Source organism: Panthera uncia, chromosome D4 (genome assembly GCF_023721935.1).
Source record: "Panthera uncia isolate 11264 chromosome D4, Puncia_PCG_1.0, whole genome shotgun sequence".
Taxonomy (NCBI): Eukaryota; Metazoa; Chordata; class Mammalia; order Carnivora; family Felidae; genus Panthera; species Panthera uncia.
The window spans coordinates 727,747-750,851 of NC_064807.1; the positions used below are offsets into that span (position 1 = coordinate 727,747).

General features: G+C 48.0%; 1 protein-coding gene across 1 annotated transcript in view; it reads right to left on the minus strand.

Annotated features, from left to right (window-relative positions):
* IPPK (inositol-pentakisphosphate 2-kinase) overlaps window positions 1-23,105 on the minus strand; it is a 48,792-nt gene that overhangs the window by 5,240 nt on the left and 20,447 nt on the right. The window contains exons 7-11 of the mRNA XM_049635790.1: window positions 20,887-20,945; window positions 20,409-20,481; window positions 13,407-13,686; window positions 12,135-12,285; window positions 11,461-11,563 (exon numbers count right to left, since the gene is read on the minus strand). Coding sequence (XP_049491747.1) covers window positions 11,461-11,563; window positions 12,135-12,285; window positions 13,407-13,686; window positions 20,409-20,481; window positions 20,887-20,945 — 666 coding nt within the window. The remainder of the gene's footprint in view (window positions 1-11,460; window positions 11,564-12,134; window positions 12,286-13,406; window positions 13,687-20,408; window positions 20,482-20,886; window positions 20,946-23,105) is intronic.

Consider the following 23,105-nt stretch of genomic DNA (forward strand, 5'->3'; position numbering starts at 1 on the left):
ATTTTCCAAAACTGGGGAAAGACATCAAGCCACAAACTCAAGAATGACTCCCAAAAGAACAAAATCAGATACACACATCACCAAACACTAAGAATGAATCACCAGCAGACCAACATAAAGGAAACGTTACATGGTGTTCTTCAGACAACAACAAAATCACCCCCAACACAAGCTCTGGGATGCAGGGCAGAATGGAGAATAAGAGAGACACCTGTGGGTAAAAGGACGCTGACTGTATAAAACGGTAATAATGTCTCCTGGAGTTTAAAACAGCAGAACACACAGCAGTAAGAAGTAAGTCAGGAAGAGAGGAAAATGTACGCTTAAGAATTTTGTGCTGTCCAGAAAGAGAGTTGAAGGTACTAGACGCTAGTCTTTCCTAAGTCAATTGCTTGCTGCAAAGGTTAAGATAGCCACAAGACAAAAGCAAAAGACTCTGTAACTTTTAACAGAGTGAGGAAATGGAATGACAAAAAAATAAAATAAAATAAATAACCCAAAAGATTGTAAGAGAGGAAAGAAAAAGAAACCTAAGACAGGTGGTAAAAATTAACAGTTTTAAATCCAAGTGTAAGTCCACAAAACGTACGGATAAAAAACCAGACCATACATTAAATACAAAGACATAAATAACAGAAAAACCCATAGTTATTTTGTAAAATTTCAAAACATCCTTCTTATGGAAGAAGCAGATAGTAAAGTAAGGTTATGAAAGATCTGAATGACGCAATTAATCTGACCTAATAAGAAGATATAAAACACTGAACCCGGCAATTTGAAAAGACACTTTTTTCACATATGCACAGAACCATTTTTCAAATAAATTGATCTATAAAGCATATCACAATACACTGAAAAGGATCAAAAGCCAATCTCAACAAGTTTCAAAGGACCATATAGACTATGTTCTCTGACCATAATGCAATGTTGCTAGTAATCAACACAAAAAAGATAATGAGAATCTGTGTGTTTGGTAATTAATTCCCTTCTAAATACTTCCATGGGTGAAAGGAGAAATCTTAATAGTAATAAGCATATATTTTAGTTGAATGGTATTGAAAATACAGCTTGTGGAATGTAGCTAAAGCCATGTTTACGAGAAAATATACAGTGTTGAATACATATTTTAGAAAAAAAATCTAAGACTTAATTAGGTAAGCATTCATATCAGAAGTTATAAAAAGAACAAGTTATCCAAAGAAAGAAGAAAGGAAGTTAAAGCAGAAATTATTGAAATAAGAAACAATCATACAGGACACTAACGGATGAGTTAATTTGTATAAAACAAAAATGACACTCTTCATGGGATGGACTGAGAAAACAGACACCACACATCAGGAATAAAAGAGCATTCTTTAAAAGATAAAAGAATATTATTTTAAAAACCTGAAATTTAAAAATTTTTTTTAAAAAGCTGCTTTATTTTGAGAGAGAGAGTGTATGTGCACACAAGCACAGGAGGGACAGAGAGAGGGAGAGAGAGAATCCCAAGCAGACTCTACACTGTCAACGTGAAGCTGGATGCAGGGCCCAAACTCACAAACCGTCGGATCATGACCTGAGCCAAAACCAAGAGTCAGATGCTTAAGCGATTGAGCCACCCAGGTGCCCCAAAATTTGAAAATTTTAGATGAAACAAATTTCTAGAAAAATACAAGTTACCAAACCTGACCAAAGAAGAAGATAATATGAAATCGAGATCATAATTTAAGGTTTGTCTGCAAAGATAATTGTGGGCCCAGATGGTTTCATCTGTGGTTCTAAAAAATATTTAAGGAAAAAATAATGCAAGTCTTAGTTCACCTCTTCCAGAGAACCCGAAAATGAGCAGTCCTCAAATGTTTTTTGAAGCAGCCATACCCTTGATACCAAGGCCTAACAAAGACATTGAAAAATTCACTAAAAAACCCTAAATAAAATACTGGCCAACCAAATATAATATAAAAATAATAAATCACCATAAATTATATAGTTAACCACATTAACAGACAATAGAAAAGTCCTATGATCATCTCAATAGAAACAGAAAAAACAATGATAAAGTCAACATCCACTCCTGATTAAAAACTTTTTTTTTTTTAATGCTTATTATTTTTGAGAGAGAGTGAAAGAGCCTGAGTGGTAGAGGGGTAGAGAGGGAGGGAGACAGAATCCAAAGCAGGCTCTGTGCTGACAGCACAGAGCCCATTGCGGGGCTTGAAGCCACCAACCGTGAGATCATGACCTGAATTGAAGTCAGACACTTAACTGACTGAGACACCCAGGTGCCCCTCCTGATAATAAATACAAATTAGGAATAAAATGGAACTTCCTTAATTTGCTAAGTTATTTTATTTAAAAAATAAATAAAACAAAGCCCCCCAACAACCTACAACAAACAACTTAACTTAGTGGTAAAAAATGGTTTCTCTTTGAGAATGGGAATGAGACTAGAATTCCCACGGTCACAAATTAACTATATTCAGTTAAGCAAAATGAAATAAGTAAAAGGTATAAGGATTGGGAAGCAAAAAAAATCAAATTCATAGACAATATGATTACATAATAAACGAAAATCCAAAAGCTGTAAATAAACAGAATCAGTGACTTTAGCAAGGTTGACAGATGAGAGGTCAAATACAAAAACCAACTGCATTCCTGTCTATCCACAATAAACAACTTAAAATGAAATGTCTTGTAAGATACCATTTATATCTAAAACCATCAAATAACTGGGAATTGAGGCACCTGGGTGGCTCAGTCGGTTAAGCGTCTGACTTTGGCTCAGGTCGTCATCTTGCAGTCCATGAGTTTGAGCCCCACATCGGGCTCTGACAGCTGGGAGCCTGGAGCCTGCTTCAGACTCTGTGACTCCCTCGCTCTCTGCCCCTCCCCCACTCATGCTCTGTTTCTCTCAACAATAAGCAAACATTTAAAAAATTTTTAATAAATAATAAAACCATCAAATATCTGGGAATAAATCTAATAAAATATAAGACCTCTCTAAAAAAAAATCCTAAAATGTTTTTATTAGATTTTAAGTAACACCTAAAAAAAACAGAACATGCCCATGTTGGAAGACTGTTTTATATAGATGTCAATTATCATTTTAATGCCAAACCAATCAAAATCCCAACATTTTTGTTGTTGCTTTTCCTTGTAGAACTGAACGAGTGGATTCTAAGATTCATGTGCACAAGCAGAGGTCGAGAAGAGCCAGGCATTTATTGAAGGAAAAGATATTCTTGAGGGCTGGTTCTGACTCTCTAATGATCAGGATAATCCCTGTGGTTCTGGGACCCTTCCATGTGAAAATAAAATCAAATCCTACCTCATGCCATACCCACCAAATGTGATAGGCAAAACAATATGGTTTTTTAAATACCGGTAGGGCCCTAAAGTAGAGGAAAGATAAAAACTTCTTAAAAAGGAAAAAGACAAAAATTAAACTACCTTAAAATTATGAACTTCTTTTCTTAAAAGTCCTCCATTAAGGGAGTAAAGTAGCAAGATATGGAATTTGAAAGAAGGTATCAGTAGCACATCTATCTCACAGGGCTTCTATCCATAATACACAAAGAACTCCTCAGGTCGGTAAGAAAAAGACGGACAATGTTACAAAAACTGGGCAAGAGGCTTCACAAAAAGAAAACCCCACAGATGGCCAATAAACATATTACAAAGTGCCTGATCTCATTACCACAACAAGCCACCACTACAGTCACCAGAATGGCTAATGTTAGAAAGACACACAGCCAAGCGGTAGAGAGGATAATGGGAACTACTCTGGCCAGTTGTAGAGACTGTAAATGAACCACCTGTTTTGCACAATCCCCTCCAGCTGATATGCTCATCTCTCCGGCCCAGAAATTCCACTCCTGGGAATATATCCAAGGAAATGTGTGACACGTACCCTGAGGGATCTGAATGAGGACGTTTACAGTGGCTTTATTCGCAACAGCCAAAAACAGAGAACGAGCCAAATGTCCATCAACAGAGCAGATACACTGGTGCACCTGTTCCGCGCACTGCTATGAGGCAATTCAGTTATGGAAACGCATGCAGTAACATGAGTGAATCTTACAAATGGTATAAAGGGTTTTTCAAAAAAGATGGGACTCCATGTATAAGGTTCAAAAGTGAAACAAACTAAACTAGAGGGGTATCAGTCAATATAATAGTTAATTCTGAGGAGAAGAGAAAGAGGCATAACTGACAGGACACCAACAGGGATTCTGCTTGGTTGCCAGTGTTCGACATCCAGACCTAACTGGCAATCCCACGAGTTTGCTTTGTGATAAATCATTAGACTCTATGTTTTTTCTCTGTACTTTTCTGTGTGTGCTATATTTCACAATACAAATGGTTGAGAATAAAATCTTATAAAATTAAAAAATAAAATTCTAGGGGCGCCTGGGTGGCTCAGTCAGTTAAGCATCTGACTCTTGATTTTGGCTCAGGTCACGATCTCACGGTTCATTGAGTTTGAGCCCTGCACTGGGCTCTGTGCTGACAGTCCAGAGCCTGGTTCAGATTCTCAGATTCTCAGATTCTCTCTCTCTCTCTCTCTCTCTCTCCCTTTCTCTGCCCCTCCCCCACTTGTGCTCACTCATTTGCTCTCTCTCTCTCTCAAAATAAATAAACTTTAAAAATAAAATTCTCGGGGCGCCTGGGTGGCTCGGTCGGTTAAGCGTCCGACTTCAGCTCAGGTCACGATCTCACGATCCGTGAGTTCGAGCCCCGCGTCGGGCTCTGGGCTGATGGCTCAGAGCCTGGAGCCTGCTTCCGATTCTGTGTCTCCCTCTCTCTCTGCTCCTCCCCCGTTCATGCTCTGTCTCTCTCTGTCTCAAAAATAAACGTTAAAAAAAAAATTAAAAAAAATAAAAAATAAAAAATAAATAAAATTCTCAATACTGGTAACATATAGTGTTTGGGGGGCGGGGGGCATGGAGGAAAAGGGCCCTCGATTGTTGCAGGGAAGAACATAAACTGGCAAAATCTTTTTGGCAAGACAATATTGACAGGATCTATCAAAAATCAGTCTAGCAGTTTTACTCCCAATAATCTGTCTTACAGTTTGTCAAAAGCAGGAATGTCAACATTATTTTTAACAGTAACAAATTAAAACCAAGTAAATGACAATGATTTGGCCATACTAAAGCAACTGATACTTTCAGGGGATATAGAGGACTTCCAAGGGCCCTCTTACAAAACAACTAAGTCCTTGTTAACATACCTGTCAGTGCACTGCTGGGCTTGCAGAAGGTAAGGGAAATCCCTGCTCAATCCCTTCTTCTCACCACTCATCCCCAGAAGAGCCAAAACTACAGTTTTGAGCAAGGAGCAAATAGGAAGGCTGAGCCACCCTGGAGGCAGATGTCAATGGAAGCAGTGTTTCTAGGAATAAGCCGCAGAGTACAGGGTCCAAACTGAGATTTCTCCCTCAAGCCAAGAATCTGTATCTTCTCTGAAGGAAAGCACTCTCTGTTTAGGTCCAGGATTCCCACAGATTAAGATCAAACACACGAACCCCCAATCATGGACCATTAAAAACCCAAGCAGACAGCAAAGCATGGATGAAGCAGCCAAAATAACAGAACTTTTACCTCTAAGGTTTTATTATGTATCTGATATCACATACAGAATAACAACTATTCATAAATCGTTTGAAGAACTAAAAGATGGGGACTTAAAAATGGACAAGCAATAAGGAACTACCAAAATTACCAAGCAGATGTATAAATGGACCAAACAGAACTTTAAGAAATTAAAAATATAACTACTGAAACAGAAAACTCATAGAATAAACTAGCAGATTAGACACAGGTGAAGAAAGAATCCATGAATGGGAAGGCAAAACTGAAGAAATACCTAGAATGGAGTACAGAGACAAAGAGATGAAAAATAGGAAAGCAGTTATGACATGTGGAAGATACAAAATGAGGTTTCACCTGTCTCTAAATAGAGTCCCAGAAAAAGAGAATAGGATAATGGAGAACAGAAAATATGTGACAAGAAAATGGCTGTGAATTTTCTAGAATAGAAGATATAAATCCACAAATAGAAGCACAACATACATAGATAAAGATAGATAAATACACACAAAGAATGCCACACCTAATCACAATGCACTAAAATATCAAGTAATGAGAAAGATGGGCTCTTTTTTTTTTTTTAATATATGGAATTTATTGTCAAATTGGAGAGTGTGATGCTAAGTGAAATAAGCCATACAAGAGAAAGACAGATACCATATGTTTTCACTCTTATGCAGATCCTGAGAAACTTAACAGAAACCCATGGAGGAGGGGAAGGGGAAAAAAAAAAAGAGAGAGAAAGACAAGCTCTTAAAAGCAGGCAAAGAAGAAAACTCCGCTCCTGAAAAAAAGGCAGACTGACAGAAGACCTCTCAGCAGCCATATACACAGATGATGTTACACAGAATGGTTTAATGCCAAGAGAAAAAGTCAGCCCTTTCTTCATGCTTAGAAAAAGTTACCCTTCAATACTGTGGAGAAATATAAACATATCCCAACAAAGATGATGCAGAAGTTTCCAAAAGACTTTTACTATTTATTTATTTTGGGAGAGAGTGAACAGGGGAGGCACAAAGAGAGGAGAATCTCAAGCAGGCTCTGTGCTATCACTGATGTAATTTCTAAAGGGTTTACTTGAGTGGAACCTGGTGGTGGATGTCTGACCCTTGATTTCAACTCAGGTCATCATCTCACAGTTCACGGGACTGAGCCCCATGTCAGGCTAGGAGCTGACAGCATGGAGCCTGCTTGGGACGCTCAGTCTCCCTTGCTCTACCCCTCCCCCCCCCCTCTCAAAATAAACACACTACAAAAATATTAATAATAAAATAAAGGGTTTACTTGAAGAAAAAAACTATAAGCAATTGTAGGCCAATAACAACTTTCATGAAATGGACACACTCCTAAAAAGCCACAAACTCAAAACTGACTCAAAGAAACAGTATCATCAGTCCTACAAAAAAGACTGAACTGGGCATCAAAACACTAACTACAAAGAAAAGTTCAGGCCCAGGTGGCTTCAAGTGGCTTCAAGTATTCAAGTATTCAAGTATTTGAATTCTATCAAATACTTAAAGAATACTTAACATCAATCCTTCTCAAACCCCTCCAAAAAGTAAGAAGCTGGAATTCTTCCCAACTGACTTGACAAGACCAGTATTACCTGATAACCAAAACCAAAACAGACATCATAAGAAATGCAAATTGCAGACCAGTATGTCTTATAAATGTGGATACTATTATCCTCAACAATATAATAGCAAATTGAATCTAGCAACATATACGAACGATCATATGCCATGACCTCGTGTGATTTATCCCAGGAATGTGAGGTTGGTTTTAACATCCAAAAACAAATTAATGTAATATGCCTTATCTACAGAATTTTTTAAAAAAAGAAAAACAATGATAATCTCAATTGCTACAGAAAAGATCTTTGATAAACTCCAACATCCTTTCTTGACAAAAACACTCAACAAATTAGGAAAAGAAGGGACGTTCTTCAACCTGATAAAGGATTATCTATGAAAAGCCCACAGCTAACATGTACATAATGATGAAAGACTGAATGCTATCCCAACAAAACCAGGAACAAATCAGGGATGTCTCTTCTTGTAACATCTGTTTCACAATGTACTAAAAATTCTAGCTAGGGCAGCTATGCAAGGAAAAGACATAAAAGGCATCCAAATCGGAAAGGCACCTGGGTGGCTCAGTCATTAAGCATGTGACTTCCGCTCAGGTCGTGATCTCCCCCCATTCGTGAGTTCAAGCCCCATGTCAGGCTCTGCTGAGCGCTGGCAGCCTGGAACCTGCTTCAGATTCTGTGTCTCCCTCTCTCTCTCTGACCCTCCCCCGTTCATTTTCTCTCTCTCTCTCTCTCTCTCTCTCTCTCTCTCTCTCTCCTTCCTTCCCTCGCTCTCTCTCTCTCTCAAAAATAAACATTAAAAAAATTTTTTTAAGTTAAGTGGGAATGTCAAATGGGAGAGCCACTCTAGAAAACAGTCTGGCAGATCCCAACAGAATTAAACGTATGTTATCATTTGACCCACCAATTCCACTCCTATGTGTATAGCTGAGAAAAATAAAAACATGTCCGCACAACAATTTGTATACAAAACATTTATAGCAGCATTATTCGTAATAGCCAAAAAGTGGAAACAACTCAATGTCCACCAGTAATAAATGCATAAAATGGGACGTGCCCGTAGAATGGAGTACTTTTCAGCTATAAAAGGCAGACAGTATTGATGGACGCTACAATGCAGATGAACCTGGGAAACATGCCAAGTGAAGGAAGCCAGTCATAATGGACCAAGGATCGAAGGACTCCGTGTATACGCAGTGACTGCACCAGGCACATCCGCAGAGACAGAAAGTCTTGGTGGGTGCTTAGAGCTGGGGGGGAGGGGCGGGCGGTGGAGAAGATTTCTTTCTGAGGTGATGAAAATGTTCTAAAATTGACTGGGGACAGGTGCACATGTAGTGGAAACCACGGAGTTACTTTAAACAGGTAAGCTGTATGACATGTAAGTTATATCTCAGTAAACCCATTATCGAAAAAAAAAGGTAACAAAGGAAAGTTCTAAGTAAGATGTAAGAACGATGGGCAAAGACAGGGGTAAACAGTACTGTAAACTGCGACTTTAGAAAAGAACAAAAAGAACCCCAGACAAGCAGCTGCCTGAAAGGTGGGAGTGAGAAGGGGAGTGGACCCAGTTCCTCGTGTTCTGAGCGTGTGTGGTGGGGCAGGGTGGGTGGGCGAAGTCACTAACATTAGACCGGACAAGTAACCACTTCAAGGATAGGAACAGAATGTGCAACTTCCAAACCAATGGAATGAAAAACGGAGCATAAAAACCGACACGCAAAGTAAACCGAGGTCAGCGAGCCACGGGCCAGGGGCCAGACCCAGCTCACCACCTGTTTTGTACATGAAGTCTGACTGGAACACAGCGGCACTGGTTCGGGCTGATCTGCGGCTACCTCTGAACTACACGGCACGTTGAGCACGTGCAAGAGGCCAGAGGCTCTGAGCCGTCTCAAGCACCTGTCCGGCTCTTTCCACAAGCGTGCTGACCCTCCTGTGGAATTCTGCACGGTACACCAAGGGTCTCTTCGGGCTACAGTTTCCGGACCCTCAAAATAAAGGGAATAGTCCCTCGGCTCATCAGAGGTCGGAGGCTCAGTGAGCTCTTGAAGGAATTTCGTCTGTAGCGTCAGAATGACCTCCACGCGCTCCACCACTTGCCTCCACAGCCAGCCCTGTTCAGGTTCGCACCTACCAGAACCTAACTCCCTGAAACAAAAGCAGGCAGAGCCTTACATCCCAGCAAAGAGACCTCAAGCGACGGTCTGCTAAATGCGTGCTGGCAGCCGATGCACGTAACGTGGGCGGTCTCCCAAACTGAGAGACAGAAGGGCAGGAGCACGGTCACAACTACACAGTCTCCTCACTGCTTGAATCTTTTTCATTAGGTTGTTCTGGAGGTAATTCTAGCTTGACGTGCTGGTGTAAGAAATAACGCAGAGACCTGAGCACCTTTCACCGAGCCTCCCTCAATGATGACGTCTCGCAAACCTCACACAGGATGGCATCCGGCAAAGACAGGGACGCTGGTACACTCTGCAGTTTCATGCCAGTGTGCGCGCGTGTAGTGTGGCCACACGTGTTCAGCCACCACCACGGTAAGATACACGGCAGACCCGTCACAAGGATGCCTTGAGTTGACCTTTATAGCCACACCCACCTTCCTTCCACCTCCCCACACCACGGCCGCCACTCATCTTTGTCATTCCAAGAATGTCAGGGAGGGGCGTCTGGCTGGCTCGGTCGGTAGAGCCCACAACTCTTGATCTCAGGGTTGTGAGTTCAAGTCCCATGTTGAGCATAGCGATTACTTGAAAATAAAACCTCTAAAAAAGAATGTCATAGAAACAATCCTCGTGTGTAACCTTCTGGGACCAGTTCCGTCACCCCGCATGGCACCCTGGTGATGTGGCCAGGTCACCGGTTGCTTAGCACTGCCAGCGTGTCACCTGCCGTAGGTCACCTGCTGGTGGACCCCTGGGTTGTGTCCAGTGCTCAGGGCCTGTGAGAAGAAGCATTCCCTTCTCTGTGACGCATGCCCCGGAGAGAGAGGCCAGGTGGCAGGGTTCGTGCAGGTTTAGTTTGTGAGAAGCTTTCGTGTTTCCCCACACGGTTTCCTACCCACCCCTGGCACGGTCAAGTGACCGGTTTCTCCGCGGCAACGCCCTGCACCAGCCCGGGGTGGCACTGGTTTCAGCCATTCTGGCAGCGGAGTAACGACTGCCTGGGTCTCTCACCACAAAATTATGGTTACACACACACGTTTACATATTTGTCTGGTAACAACTCTGAAAAATATAGAAACGTACAAAAAAGAAGTCTTTCATACAGCTTCTTTGGAGAGAGAAGCAATGCGCCCCCAAGTTGCAGACAACCTAGGGCAGACTGTCGCTTTAGTCTGGTGCAGAGGCTCCACATTTGGCTGTCTCCCCGCCCCGAGCACAGCTCTGCCCCGAGCACCTCCGAGAACTCCCCACCATGGCCCTGCACTCGGGAGGGGCCGCCTCCGTCGTCTTCCTCGACACCACGAGCGCTGCAGGAGAGGGGCAGCCGGAGCCGCGTGGGGCCCCACGCAGGTGAGCCAAGGCTCCCGGGCAGCTGCCCGCGTGTACCTGGAGGGGGTCATGTGCCCTATACCTCCGTCGTGTCCCTCACTCGCAACCAGCCGCAGTAGCGTTTAGCAAAACCCGTGACGGCACAGTGAGGCCTATGGGTCCCTGTCAGAATAACATCTTTAAATGCGGAAAATAAACAGCAGGATGACTCTATCAAATGCCAGAATACTGTTTAAAACAACGTACGACATAGTCCTGCGCCACAAAAGCTCAGGTACCGCAGGGTACCTACGGCAACTATCGTGTGAAACAAGAAGGTCTGGTTTCTCTCGGTGGCAAGGTGGGGGGTCCTGATGACCCGACAGTGGTTGTTGCCACATTCATAATGGAGGAAATGCAGCATTCCAGTCAGAGGGCACTGAAAGTAAAGACGCTTTCTCCTATGCAGGTTCAGTGAGCCTCAAAGTCCCTCGGGCAGGACCAGGCCTCCTCCTGGGGACGTCCTCCCAGGCTGCCCTTGGCCCGGGTCCTGGGGAGGGATGCCACCCACACACGGCCACGGGGCTGGGGCTGGGTGGCCTGGAGCCAACAGGAGGAACGGAAATCCTCCCTAAAAGCTGAGGTATCACCTTCCCCAGGCCACCTGGGGGAAACTCGGCCCCCTTTTTTTTTAATCCCAGTTTTTCTGCTTTAACCGCCAGGGACAGGTCATGGAAAACCACACGTCTTACTTAGGAAAGCCCCAAGCCAGTGTGAAGAACCTAAGGAGCACACGGCGTTTCCAGAAGGGTCCGCCCACCTTCGTCAGTGCAAAGGCCACTGTCCCGTCGTCCTCGGTGGAAAGATCAAGCAACTTCTGGTAAAACGCTTCGTCATAAGGCCCATCTATTTGCAATGTTTTTCTGAAGGAGAAAGCGCAAAAAACAGGATGGCAAAGCTGCCCGGAAACGGTTTCTGAAACTGCTAACGATCTAACAATCACACGTCTGCCTTTAAAGAACACCTGGAAGACCCACCTCTTCCTGACACTAAACATCATTCTGAAGCGTTAGTTTTAAACAGAACGTGCAAGACCAGAACCAGGAAGCCCAGGCTGTGTCCTGCTGTGACAAATGGCATCCGGTCAGAGACGCTAGTGAGGGGTGGCGGCTGGGGAGACAGGGGGTCCAGATCCGGGAATACCGCAGCCCAGCCACAAGCCTGTGGCGCCGACCCGGGAGACCCCCCCCCCCCCCCCCCCCGGGAGGGAGGGCGGCCGGGCGGCGGTGGAGCAGCACTGCCCCCTGCAGGCTCCGCCGACTCAGCACAGGACTGCCGGCCAGCCCTGCTCCTGCCACAGGAACCGAACCCCAGGCTGGGCGGGCGGTCCTCCCATTAGGACGACCCCCTTCCCCCAGCCCCGTCTTCCCCTCAGGAAAGCTCGGGCCCCGCTCGGCCTAGGCAGCACAGGGGTGCCGGGGGCCTGGGCCTCACCTCTCCTCGGGAAACTCCTCCAGGTACCGCTCAACCCGCCGGTACAGAGGGTAGAGGCCTTCGATGTCCAGCAGGTCCAACATCTGCACCTGGAGGGTTTTGTACAGAAGACAGCCCTTCGGTAACCCCGAGCACTCCGGGGCGCTTTTTCCTACCAAGAACATCGGGGAGAACAAGAGGTTTACCGTCAAGGATGGAACACAGCCTGGGGACGGGCCACACCCTGCCTCACAGAACGGCCGGGGCACGGGGCCGGGCACCACAGACCAGCAGGGGCCCCGTGTCTCCTGCTTCTCCCTGTCCAGGGCCTCCAAGTCCACACCCCAGCCCAGGTCTCCGTGCAGAGACGGCCCTCAAGCTAGACGAGCCAAGCACAAGATTTAAAGTGACCACCCCGTCATCACATCTGCACAACCGTGTCTGCGGGGCCCCGGACCCCGACCCAGGCTGATGGGCGGGCGGCCACACAGGATGGCGGTCAAAGCTGCCACTGACACCCGCAGCAGGGAGCGGTCATCGTGGTCGGTGTGGACGCGAGGTCCGTCCCACAAGCGAGCGTTCTCGGGTCCCTGCCGTGCAGCAGGTGCCGTGAGGCCCGGGAAGTCGGGGTCCCGGCCCGTCTCTCGGCCTTCTAAGGAGCAGCCGTGTCCCAGGAACAAACACCAGGATGGGTCTGAGTCCTTGCAGGGGGAGCTGCAGCCGTGTGCAGTGCTGACACCCTGACCTCCCGGCTCCTGGCTGTGGCTCTCCCACACGCCGCAGGCCTGACGTATGGAGCCCACCAGCAGGCGGCAAAGGGACAAACGAGGATCCCATGAACATCCACAGCAAAAGCCCAAACCACCCACGGGGCGGCCTCAAAGCTGGGACACCCACTGAGTCACAGTTGGGCCCCCCGCCCCACCCGCAAGGGCCTTGAGCTGTGGGACCCTGACCCTCTGAGCCCCAGTTCTCCACCAGCCACAGAAAACCTACCCTTCCAGGGTGGCAACCACGAGACGGGAGACTGTAGGAAAGCCCTTGACAAACCAGAGGACGCACAGACACAGGGGGCGATGTTTTCAGGGAAAACCCTACAGCCCAAACGTGTACCGCAACTTAAAAACCCAGATAAAAGATGAGACGACGGGGAGGTCTCCCCACGGGGGCTGGGGGACTTTGGGGGGCCCCGACGGGGCCCAGGCTGCTCCCACAAGTGCTCCGTGAGGCCAGGCAGGACCCTGGCAGGATGCACCACACGCTCTGCCCGCCCCTACACCCAGCGTGGCCTACCTTGGTGGCGCAGGCTCCTGCCGAAAGGGCTGGCTTCGCAGACACGAGGGCCCTGCGGGCCTGGCCCCAGCCTCAGGGCGCCGGCCCGGCCCTTTTCAGAGTCGCTCAGCAGCACCCGTGTGATAACACGCACCAGCTCCCGGATCACGGCACCCGTGCAGTGGGGCCCGCCAGCCAGGCCGTTGGACGGGAAGAAGAACGGCTTCAGGTGGTGTGCAAGCTCGCTCCAGTCGGCCACGGGGCTGCGGGCATCTTTGCAGCCATAAATCAGCTCACCATTCTTTAGGCGGAGAGAGAGACAGGACGGTGTCAACTCCAGAGGCTGGGGCGAAATACCTCTGTCCCTGCCCACTGAGCAGGTAAAGGGACTTGACCTCCTACCTGTCTCTGTCTGGGTCTCCCAGACCCACCTTCACACACCATGTCACTGACCAAGAGTCAAACCCCATTAGAACATGAAAAAGAAAACATTCTCAAAAAGTGAGGACCGGCCTGGCCTGAGACACAAAGCCTCAGGAGAACGAGCACTACACGGGGCCTCAGGCAACCTCAGCCCTAGGCCCAAACTCCCAAAGACCCCAGCCTGTCGCTCGAGAAGCCACGTGATGCCCATGCTACTGGGGGACACACAGACTTCTCAGCCAGTGTGGATGTCAGTCCTGTCCTCTGCAGGGCAGGTGAGGCTGCCAGTGTCATTAGTGCGGAGAGTTTCATCTTCAAGGCCATCCAGCCTTTTAAAACCAAGTCTAGCAAAGAATCCCCCATGGCACCACACTCCCAGGGCTGTGAGCAGGGATGCCCAGCAGGCTGACCCTGGGACCCGTGAGCCACAGCTAACCCAGGGGAGTGACCGACTCCTTGCCCCTGGTTCCCACATAGGAGAGACGGGGCGGTCAGCAGCCTCCACACGGTCCCCAGTGGCCCCTTGATACACCCTGCAGCCCTCTCCCCACTGCAAAGGCAAAGTAGCCGCACATCCCCTACAAGACTAAGGTGTGAAAGACGCTGTGGCTTCCCTCCCATGCCTCCCCTCAAACCACACAGCCACGCTGAGCAGCCCCTCGCGCCCCCGCGGCCAGAAACCAAGGTGCCATCCTAGAAGCACAGTCTTGGGCCCTGGCCAAGCCATCAGAGGACACAGCCTCCAGAGGGCCGAGCCATCAGAGGGGACACAGCCCCCAGAAGGCCGAGATATCGAAGGGCCAAGCCATCAGACGGGACACAGCCCCCAGAGGGCCGAGCCAGAGCCGGCTGTGCTGCTCGATTCCAGGCCCCAGAAACCATGACAGACGGTATGTGACTGTTAGGCAGTGGAGAATACAAAGCAGGGTAGTCACAGCTCTGTCCTCAGGTGGCAGAGGAGGATCACTTCAGCCCAGGAGGTGTGGACAGGGCATTCCTCCCTCATCAAGCTCGGGGGTTCAGTGGCGCACAGTGCCTCCACTGGGTGCCCTGTCACACATTCAAGCTCAGAGGTATGGACATCTGAGAAAGAGGCACACAGCTGAGGCCCCTGCTGGCCATGGGGCCAGGGGAACCCTCATGAGACAACTGACCCTGGACATGGGCCCCGCTGCGGGAAGAAGGCAGAGGGTACGCAGGAGTCCCTGGGGGGAGGGGACCACAATGAAGTGCTAAGCAAAACCAGGCCCTGGGGACTGCAGCCAAGAGGTGGGCCCAGGGCTCGGCCCACCGTCTAGGACAAGAGCCACCTCAGCCCCCGCACAGCTGCCCTTCTCCAGGCCTGTGAGCAGCTGAGTGACTGCTGGACAGTGGGAAGCCTCTTCTCCCCAGTGTCTAAAATCTATACAAGTACAGCCACTCAGGGACATCATGTGACCTTCCCTGGAGCGCCGCTGCCCTGGGCTCCACGACAAAGCTGCATGTCCCCCACGTCTCCCAAGCGTCCAGTGTGGGGGTGGATACAGCCACAGCTGTGGAGTCGGGCCAACGGGGAGGCGGCTCCCACAGCAGGCAATGGGGCACACCTGAACTTGAGAACCAAAGCCTGACTCACAAGCAGCGATGGCACTTGCAGTGATGGGCTTCACTGCTCCTGGTATTATCTTAAAAAGCCATTCTGGGGGCACCTCGGGGGCTCAGTTGGTTCAGCATCCAACTCTTGGTTTTAGCTCGAGTCATGATCTCCTGGTTCGTGGGATCAAGCCCCACATCGGGCTCTGTGCTGACAGCCTGGAGCCTGCTTGGGATTCTGTCTCTGTCTCTCTCTATCCATCCCCTGCTTGTGCTCTTTGTCTCAAAATAAATAAGTAAACGTTTAAAAAAAAAAAAAAAGCCATTCTGTGTCCCTTCTCTTAATCTCACTCTTTTGGAACTATTATCGCAACCTCTGTGTTGTTTCCACTCTGATTTTAGCAAAAGCAAGCCCTCCAGGCCCCGCCCCACAGCAGGGGCCAAGCCACTCCCCTCGCTGCGGGCCCAGCAGGCAAGCACAGTCAGAAAAGGGTCCACCGGGAAAAATACTAGCCTCACTGAAGGTTCCAGATTGTTCCAAATCAATCCGCAGATGAAGGAGAATTTATCTTTAGGCTTTAAATATGAAATTCCTTCAGTCTTTGTAAGAATTAAAAATAAGAACTGAGGACGAGTTAAGATGGCAGAGGAGAAGTAGGGGGACCCTGGGCTTTCCTCGTCCCTCAAACACAACCATATTGAGGCCAGGTCACTTGGAAAACCCAGGAAAATCCATCTGCAGAATGGCAGAACGATCCCCACAGTTGGAGGAGACAGCTTAGCAGGTGTGAGGTGCGGGGACAGTCCCCTTCCTAGAGTCCTTTTGGAACAGGGTATATTGCCTCCCTAAGGGCAAAAGACCCTGCAGGCACCGGCCAAAGACCTTTTACCAGCAGGAGACAGAGGCACACCCAGAGGCAATGTGAGCCTTGATGCTTCTGGCAGTGCCACACCACAAATTCAGCACGTTGTGCAGGCGTGGGTCTTTCTTCGGGGACAAAGGGCTTCAGACACAACACAGAGGCTCTACTCTGGAGGAGGGGCGAGGATCCACGTGGTGCCAAGTCCTCTAACATTTCGGGCTTTGAATCCCCGAAGCACATCAAAGAAACAACACGGGAGAGCTGTGGCACACAGTGAGCTGACTGCCTTCCCTACTCTGTGACGGCTGCCTGAACGGTGGGGAGTATGAGAATCCGTCTGGGGATGAGAGATTGGGATGGTGCCACTTTCCCTTCAACAACACAGCAGGACTTCAGAGAGCCACGGAGAGGCCCCCAGTGGAGGCGGGACCTGCTCACACCAGACACGGTCCGCTGTCCCCGTCAACTGGTCAACTGCTTACCTACTGGGGCAAGACTCCGAGCCAGCACAGTGGGCCTCTCCTCCAGATCAGCACAGCCAGCCCCCTGATGCACCAAGTGTACTGAAAATCGAGTGCTTTAAAATGACACCTGCAGGGGCGCCTGGGTGGCTCAGTCGGTTAAGTGTCCGACTTGGGCTCAGGTCATGATCTCACAGTTTGTGAGTTCGAGCCCCGCGTCGGGCTCTGTGCTGACAGCTTAGAGCCTGGAGCCTGCTTCAAATTCTGTGTCTCCCTCTTTCTCTGCCCCTCCCCCGTTCATGCTCTCTCTCTCCTTCAAAAATAAATAAAAACATTTAAAAAAATTTTTTTTAATTTAAATGATACCTGCAGTTTTTGTTTTTTGTTTTTCCTATTGGAATCAGCCTCATAGTTTCTGGGGTTTGTTTTTGTTTTTTTTATCATTTCCTTCTATTTATTTTGTGGATCAGTCTTTTTAATTCTTTTTCTTTCTTTTTTCTTTTTTAATGTTTGTTTATTTTTGAGAGAGAGAGACAGACAGACAGAACACAAGCAGGGAGGAGCAGAGAGAAGGAGACACAGAATCCTTAAGTAGGCACCAGGCCTGTGAGCTGTCAGCACAGAACCTGATGTGGGACTTGAACTCACACACTGCAAGATCATGACCTGAGCTGAAGTTGGAGCTTAACCAACTGAGCCACCCGGACGTCCCTCCTTTCTTTTTCTTTGGAATCAGCTTTATAGTTTTCTGGTTTTTTACTCCCTTTCCTTTTCTTTTTTTGGGATCAGGGTTTTATTTTTTTCTCCTTTTTTCCTAGCTTACTTCAACAAACGAATCAAAGCACACCTATTTAAAGGTCCAAACACTCCTCCACTGCAAGCAAGGGGGAGCTCTGCAGAGCACTGACCAGTGGGAAAGAGCAGCCAAAGCACAAGAGCACAATGTATACAGCACACACTCCTGAACTGCAAAGCCCTGGACAGTGTATGACCCCTTTAATATAGCGGTACTCTCAGGTGCAGGAAACACAGCAAGCTTTTAAAACACGCAAAAACAGAAACTTAGCCAAATGAGAAGACAGAGGAATTCTCCCCTAAAGAAAGGTCAAGAAGAAATCACAACCAGGGACTTACTCAAAACGGATATAAGCAACATATCTGAACAAGAATTCAGAACAACAGTCATAAGACTACAAGCTGGGCTTGAAAGAAGCAAAGAAGACACCAGAGAAACTCTTGCTGCAGAAATCAAAGGCCTAAGACCTATTCCGGATGAAATAAAAAAATGCCATAACTGAGATGTAAAACAAACTAGATACATTGACAGTGAGGCTAGAAGAAGCAGGGGAGAGACCAGGTGAAATAGAAAATAAAAATAAAATCATGGAAAATGATGCAGGTGACAAAAGGAAATTACTAAATCACAAGGGGAGAATGAAAGAACTAAGTGATTCAATGAAGTGAAACAATATCCATATCACAGGAGTCCCACAAGAAGAGACAAGAAAAAGGGGCAGAAGGTTTATCTGAATAAATTATACCCGAGAACTTCCCTAATCTGGGGGTGGAAACAGGCATCCAAGTCCAAGAGGCACAGAGAACTCCCTTCAAAATCAACAGAAACGGTTCAACACCAAGATATATCATAGTGAAACTGGCAAAATACAAAGATAAAGAAAGAATTCTGAAAGCAGCTAGGGGCAAATGGCCTTAACCTACAAGGGTAGACACATAAGGGTAGCAGCAGACCCGTCCACTGAAACTTGGCAGGCCAGAAGGGACTGGCAGGAAATAGTCAATGTGCTGAATAGGAAAAATATGCAGCCAAGAACCCTTTATCCAGCAAGGCTGTCATTAGGAACAGAAGGAGAGATCAAGGCTTTCCCAGACAAACAAAAACTGAAGGAGTTCATGACCACTCCACCAGCCCTGCAGGAAATTTTAAGGGGAACTCTCTCAGTGGAGAAAAAGAAAGAAAAGAAAAGAAAAAAAAAAAAAAGACCAAAGCAGCAAAGGCTACAAACGACCAGAGACTATCACCAGAAACACCAAATCTACAGATAACACGATGGCACTAAATTCGTATTATGCAGGGCCCAAATGTCCATCAACTGATGAATGGATATATACATACATACACACAGTGGAATACTATTTGGTGATCAAAAACAATGAAATCTTGCCATTTCCAATGAGGCAGATGGAGCTCGAAAGTGTTATGTTAAGCAAAGTAAGTCAGGCAGAAAATGACAAATATCTTATGATTTCACTCGTGGAATTTAAGGAACATAGCAGATGAACATAGGGGAAGGGAAGAAAAAATAAAAACTGAGGGAAACACACCATAAGACTCTTAAGGGGCGCCTGAGTGGCTCAGGTGGTTAAGCGTCAGACTTCGGCTCAGGTCATGATCTCACAGTTCATGAATTGAAGCCCCACATCAGGCTCTCTGCTGTCAGCTCAGAGCCTGCTTTGGGTCTTCTGTCTCCCTCTGTCTCTCAAAAATAAATAAACATTACAAAAAGAGAGAAACTCTTAAATACAGAGAGCAAACAGGGTTGCTGGAGGGGAGGTGGGTGGAGGATGGGCCGGGTGGGTGACCGGCATTGAGGAGGGCACTTGTGATGAGCACTGGGTGTCATATGTGAGTGATGAATCACTGGGATCTACTGAAACCAATACTACACTGTATGTTAGCTAACTCAAATTTAAATAAATAAATTTTAAACAAACAAAAAAGAACTGATTGTGAAATCTGTCCTCTTTTTCTGGATTCAGGAAGGTGGAGGCAGACGGGGTGAACGCAGTTCACTGGGACCACATTTCTGAGCCAGATGGGAGAAAGCTCGTCACACAGGCTCCCCGCCCGCCCAAGCCCGCTGAGGGGCATCCAGTGCACAGAGCAGCACCATCCACGTGGAGCGGGACACAGAGGGCACAAGGCCGCCCACATACGACAGCCCTGCTTCTCCACACACATCCAGTGCTCGCGAGCCTGGACCCCTGGACTCTCGCACACACATAACACCAATGAGGACATCCCCAGGGCTGGGGGCAGGATGAGGAGGAAGGGAGATGACAAGGAGGACCCGAGGGGGCACATTTCCAACACAGGCCACACTGAGCTCTCCTCCAGATCTGGGCCAGTCCTGTTCCCACCCCCTCCACGGAGGCCCCGACTCCCGCCAGCAGGCGACCCTGGGGCCTCAGGGAGCCTGCAAATGGCCGTGCCCGTGCTGATGGCGAGGGCTCCGTGTGCAGAAACCTTCCCCCACCCAGCCAGGATGCGGGGTGATGAGCCACAGGACTTTGAGAACTCACCGACTGACAAGATCTGGGAATTAGAAGTTCCCTGAATGATCCACGAGCAAAAGCACAGGTGTGGCCACCCCATCAGAGATGCACAGAGGTACCCCAGGGACACAGCCCAACGGAGTCAGGGCCATCCTCATCCAGGAACCAGAATTGGGCCCAAGGCCGCCCAGTGCTCAAGGAGCTAATGTCTCACACTCCAGGGGTCACAGGATGCCACACCTGTGGAACGAGGCTCGGAAAAAGGACCGCAGGACTTTGCCACGGCAGCCCCAGCCCAGACACCCTCACCTGCAAGGTCACAGAGGCGATGCGCCACGGGTTCACTCAACCCAGTTTGGACTCCCACTGGCCCCACTGCTCAAGTGCCTGGAAACAGAAGCTACTCTTACCTTAAATATCTTTAAGTTGTTCTGAGCTTCCTGTAACAAGCTCTTCAAAGCAAAGTGCATTCTCTGTTTATTCCTACGACGAGAAGACACTACTGACAGGACTGCAAGCCGCCTGTGGCTCAGGGGCCCTGACTTGGGGCATGGGCCTGGGAGCGGCTGCCAGAAGCCTCAGGCTCTGTGGGTCCAGGAGCCACATTCCCCCAGCCTTCCTCAGGGAGGCTCCCCATACTGCCCCCCGAGCCCACCCTACTCTCTAGCCCTTCCTGGTGGTAACATCTCCCCAGCCATCTCCTCCCAAAGGTCACCCGAGGAGGCAACTCTGACCCCGGACAAGAACCAGGAGCCCTGCCCAGCCCCCCGCCCCCACCGCCGCAGAGAACGCCCCCCCCGCCCACCCCACCCCCACCCCTCACAGAACACACCCCACCACCACCCCCATGGAAGGTGACATAGGGACAAAGGAGAAGTGTTCTCTTACCCTGAGTAGAGATCGAGGGGGCAGTATTTACTTATCTGCTTCCACTTCCCGGTTGCCACCTGTTAAGAAAGCGCCAAGCGGTGTCAGCGACTGACGGGAGAGCTGAGGTGAGCACAAGGGTGCTGAAGGTCACCACCTCCAGGTGCCCACCGGCACTAGTGGGGGCGGGGCCTGGCTCCAACCCCAGGAAACCCCAGCCCTCCATGGGAGCAGGGCAGCTGGCAGCAAGCACCTTTCCAAAACGACAAACCAGTCTCACAAAACGGTCGGGCTCAATTCTGGCCACCAGATGAACAAATCTTTAAACTTGTAATATTCAGGAAGAGGAGGGTATGGCTAACAAGCAACTTCACGTTGTTGGGGAAAAGACAAATCGGCACAACCTTTTGAAAGTCAAGTCGCTGGTTTCCGTCAAATTTTAAATGTGGGTATCCCCGGACTTTGGCAAACCTATGAATGTCACCAGGTCGGGGACGTTCAGTGCAGCCTAACTGTAACAGCGAGGTCTGGAAACAACTTTGCAGTGCATCCGCTCTCACGGGCCAGCACACAGAAAGCCACTTGATACGTGAAGGAATGAGTAAATGACATCCAGCTAACAGAAGAGGTAAAGGTAAAAATCACCAACATTTATTCAAGGAAAAAAGCAATTCAGGTGAGTGGAAGTGATGTTACTTAAAAAGAAAAAAAGAAAAGAAAAAGAAGTGCATCCACAGGTAATATCCAGACACGCACTGGAAAAGCCTTGAAGGATACACAACAAATAAATCTCCAGGATGAAGAGAAAAAGGCAGAGCGACTGCATGTGCTGAGACCCCATATTTGCTTTGTGAAGTTCACACGTACACATGTGAGTGAGCACATGCTAGAACACGGGTGGGGAAGGCATCATCTCAGGCCCCCAGGATAGTACGTACATTGGTGTTGGCACAAGTGTGGAAGGATGTGCAAACTAACAACGTGGGTTACCTCCGGGAAATCGGGTGACCTAATTACTACAGTTCCTACCGTATCAGTTAAATGAACAAAGAAAAAAATAGCTCTTAAAAATGAACGGTGACAATGAACACCATCTCCCAAAGGGAGTGGCTCACATACCTTCTTTTCCCTAAGAGACTAGAAAGTTGTAACAACACAAAGAAAAGATGGGGTGAGTCAGCAAAAATGGTGGTGGTGAAGACCTCTGGAAATTCTCTCCTCCATAAGGTCAATGAGAAAACTGGCAAAAACTGTCAGAATCAAAACTTTCAGAACTATGAAAATTAACCAAAGGCTTGCAACAATCTAGGGAGCGTTTATTCAAGAAAAAATGGCCAAATCTAAGAACACTGAGCTTTGTGGCATTTTTTTTTAACTTTTTTTTCAATGTTTATTTTTGACAGACAGAGACAGAGTGCGAGTGGGGGAGGAGCAGACAGAGAGGGAGACACAGAATCCAAAGCAGGCTCCAGGCTCTGAGCTGTCAGCACAGAGCCTGACGCGGGGCTCGAACTCACAGACTGTGAGATCATGACCTGAGCCGAAGTCGGCACCTAACCGACTGAGCCACCCAGGCGCCCCAGCTTTGTGGCATTTTTAGTGCTCTATTCCCAACCCTCTCTCCAGCTCCAAGGAAACCCTAAAAACCAACAACCCCAATCCTGGTGAAAAGGAAGTCTGGCAGCCACCAGGGGAGCTGAACGGGGCAGGAGTTTCTCCAAAGCCTCATGCCCAAAGAATGGTCGTTATATGACCCATCTCTGGGACTCCCATCTTCATTACCTCAGAGCCGAGCAGGTGCAGAAGGGGCGTCCTCCCAGGGGCATTTGTGAAGCACGGTTTCACTGCACAGCTACCTGAGAGAGTGGTAACAGTCATGGCAAACAATCAGGCTTAGCCTAATGCTAAAATGGAAAAGCTGAATAATGAGATGTACACAGGGCTCTAGAAGGCCATGCGCAGGCTCTAGAAAGACCTTCAAAGGCCCTCGCTTTCTGTTGATCTAAGGCTCTGAGGAACTGAAGGCTGAGTACAGCTGCAACTGCCATGCTGAGTGGTGATGGCGGTCCCTGCGTGCGTGCGGAGCCCCTCGGCAAAGACTGCTTGGTTCCAGGCATTCAAGAAAATCTTAGTGCCGAAAGACCGTCAACCAAGAGCTCTTCATCTATTAAACTATCCTTTGGAATGAAGGAGCAATTCCAACACTGCCAGGCAAACAAGAACTGAAAAAAAAAAAATTG